At 35.8% G+C, this 3,550-nt stretch overlaps 1 protein-coding gene across 1 annotated transcript; it reads right to left on the bottom strand.

The window, feature by feature from the left end:
- Window positions 1-352: 352 nt before the first annotated feature.
- Window positions 353-892, bottom strand: LOC129571941 (death-associated inhibitor of apoptosis 1-like; the record flags this gene model as incomplete). Its single annotated transcript, XM_055451826.1, is given in 1 exon segment — window positions 353-892. A coding segment is annotated over 1 exon segment (540 nt), but the record flags the coding sequence as incomplete, so codon positions are not given.
- Between the last annotated feature and the right edge of the window lie 2,658 nt (window positions 893-3,550).

Raw genomic sequence — 3,550 nt, 5'->3', positions numbered from 1 at the left:
CCGTCCATTCGATGTATGTGTCCGTCCGACGGACAAAATTGGGGGAGAAAAGTCACCTACCCTTTTTTCCGTTTTGATTTTTATTTTGTTTCATTTTGAATTCTTTCCATGAAATTATGGGATGTATATGATTTATTCTTATTTTATCTGTGATCTGTCATTCATCTTATATTTTTAAATGCCAATTAGGTTATATTCGTTTTGTTGTCAAAGTTTCTAGAATGTCCTCATTGGATCAATATTTTTTTATTTAATTGATAATGAAAAGTCACAATGTTTTTTTTTTCAAACTAATTTAGCAAAAAAATACTTTTTGTAGCTTCTCAAAGGGCTTCTGACAAGCTGGACAAACTTTAACAGCAAAAGCACATTTAACACAAATGATTATATGCCCACATGGTATGAAGACACAATTGCAATCAATGTCGAAGCAGATTTTGCATGGCCTTGGTTGCTCTGGCTCGTCACAATCGGTTGTTGGCGATGTAGACAACGCTGCGCTGGTCGATACTGTGCTGCTCGGTGCGGCACTGAATGGCAAATTTTGACCATTTTCTTCGGCTATGCGCCTGGCTGCAAGTGTTGCCACCACCTCGTCGTGATATGACTCGCCTTTGATGAGGACCACATAATCGCAGTCACCGTAATAAAGAGATTGCTGCTCTCATGGGTCATCATCCTTCTCCCACTTGCTGAGCCCACCTCCGCAGGAAAAACAAATGACCTTGTCAGAATAACCGGTATAATAAAAACCAGCTTCAACCATTCGCTCTGCCGTTTGCTTCAAACCTATTGGCCATTCTTCAAACGATCGTCGCCGCGATGATTCGGTCGCGTATTTTCTAACTACCGTATATTGTTGCGAGAAGCTGACTTCGTCGTAGCCTTCCATTTTTTTTAAAAGATATTTTTCAATCCATCGAATTGAGAAGAAAAAAACACCTAAGTCACTTGTCAACACTTGACTTGCACTTAGTAACGTCTAATTAAATGTAGTTGCAGTAAATCTTATCAGTTTAGTTTTTTTTCACTCTTCTCTTTTTTTTCCAGTAGACCAATTCTTTATTATTTGCTTTTTCGCTGTATTTTTTTCACTACTTTATGGAATTTTTTTTATTTACTCACTTCAACAATATAAACAATGCACACAATGAGTTTTGGCCGCACACTAGGGTTCAATGGTACAAAACAGTTTGAAAACTCTTCCAAATGTTGTGCATTGATATGCATAAAATAAGTATCCAGCAAGCGTGCGATCCAGTTAGAACCGTTTACGCAGATTGATGCGGTGCGTAGGGTCACATTGAGTGTATTTTTTGATTTTCTTTTGTTCTGTGGCTTATATTGCATATTTAGTTGAGTTCATTGACTTCATGGTGCGTTGTCTCAGTCCTATTTTTCATCAAATTGAATTTTTTTATTGTTATTGCGCTACCGCGCACCAAGCAATATTTTTCTTCGCTAGGCAAATCGCACGATGATAACGAATGGGCGAACAATTGTAGAGCGCCGCTACAGAGTGATGACAACACTTAGTTCAAATTTGTTCGCGCTCAAATTCACTCCGTCATATTCATTCTTGTTTTGATGTCGAAACAGTGAAAAAAATAATAAAAAAATAAAAAAAATAAATTTGAAATAAAATAAAATAAAATTTAAATTAAATCCGCACATATTTTACATGTTTTGCTGTTTGTCGTATGATTTCGCAATAATCCATAATGGTGACGAAATATTATGAAATATTGCGAAATCATATGACAAACAACAAAACATGTAAAATATGTGCGGATTTAATTTAAATTGTATTTTATTTTATTTTATTTCAAATTTATTTTTTTATTATTTTTTTCACTGTTTCGACATCAAAACAAGAATGAATATGACGGAGTGAATTTGAGCGCGAACAAATTTGAATTTTTTTCTTTCGCATTCTGCCGTTCTCCAGTAGTGGCGCTCTACTATTTCACACTCCATGTTTTACATAGAAAAATTGACAGAATATTGCCGGGTGAGGCAAATACCCGAAAAATCAAAATTAGTTATGGGTTGTTCCGACACATTTGCGAACGATGACTTGTGAAGTATGACTCATGTTTCTTATAAGCAAAGTATGTGAATGCGCGTGCAGACTGCACATGCATGCATAACAGCACTTGAACCGTGCGCAATAAAAAATATATACTAATTTTATTGAAACAAATAACCGCGTGCGGTCAGCTGAGGGATAAATCTAATATGGTCAGACAAATTCTAAATTGGCCAGATGAATTTCTAAAATGAGCAGACAAAATATTGAGGCATAAATTTGAGGCGACAAAAATTCAAAAATGAGCAGAAATATATGGTATCGTTTTTTTCTAAAATTGGCAGATATTTTGTTCCAAAACGGACAGATATTTTTCTAAAAATAGCCGACAAAATAATTCCAAAATGGGCCGAAATGTTCCATTTTGGGCCGAAGTTTTTCTAGTTTAGGCAGATACCTGTCGATTTTGATAAGAAATCTTTCAAGTAAAAGCAGATAAATATTTCAAATATGGTCCGATGTTTTTTCACTTTGAGCCGACAATTTTCTCAATTAATCAGATATTGATTTTGATAGGAAATTTTCGTTATCATTGGCTATTTATATACTTACATTGCAATTCAAATTACCTCTTTTCAATTCCTCTGAAAACATTCTCATTTGGGAGTGAAGATGTGAAGTGACAAACTCCAAATGCAGCACTTTCGTTGCCGTTTTTGGAAATGGTTCTATCATAACCCATTAGTCTTCTTTTGACTGCCTCTAATTTTCATCTTAAGATCACCAAGCCAAATCATTTTATTCAAGTGTAAAGAATGATTTTAAATCAAAAATAAGAATTAAGAAAACTTAATCCAAAAAGCACTTACTCAAAAAATTAAACTCATCAACGACGAAATAAAAAAAAGTGCAAATCGCGTGTTGTGAACTCATACCGTGTGCGCCTCAATTCACACGGCAGCGAAATATTAAGCATTTCAAGTGACGAAGATAACTTTAATCGCGCCAATGATTTCGATACAATAACTATTTCGAGCGATGATGATACATCTACGTATTTTGAATACGTGCGTTTCTACGATACATTGCCCGAGTTGATGGAATCGCCACCAATGAACAATAACGTGCATTGGGGCTGGACTAGTGAGGACGAAGACGACGAACAAGATCAGTTGCTCATCAGTGTCAACACGGTGTATGGTGATATGTACAATCCATACACTAATTACGTGGACAACGGTGGATACATCGGCGGCCCGGTCATCAGTGTCAACACCATGCGCGGTGGTATGTACGATTCATACACTAATGACGTGGACAACGCCGGATATGACAGCGAGCTGTTTATCAAGAACCAATATGTGAATTATGTGGTTAACGACGAATTTTATGAAGACGAATTTTATGGTCCGACTTACGAAGACCCTAATAATTATTTTTTTGACAACGGTGAATTGGCATGGTTGAACAATACTGTCTATTGACATAATTTTGAATTAACTGGAATCGAACAATAATGAA

This window comes from Sitodiplosis mosellana, unplaced genomic scaffold, assembly GCF_009176505.1.
Source record: "Sitodiplosis mosellana isolate CC-2019 unplaced genomic scaffold, AAFC_SMos_1.0 Smas_scaffold_3803, whole genome shotgun sequence".
Classification (NCBI taxonomy): Eukaryota; Metazoa; Arthropoda; class Insecta; order Diptera; family Cecidomyiidae; genus Sitodiplosis; species Sitodiplosis mosellana.
This window is presented reverse-complemented; position numbering and strand designations above follow the sequence as displayed.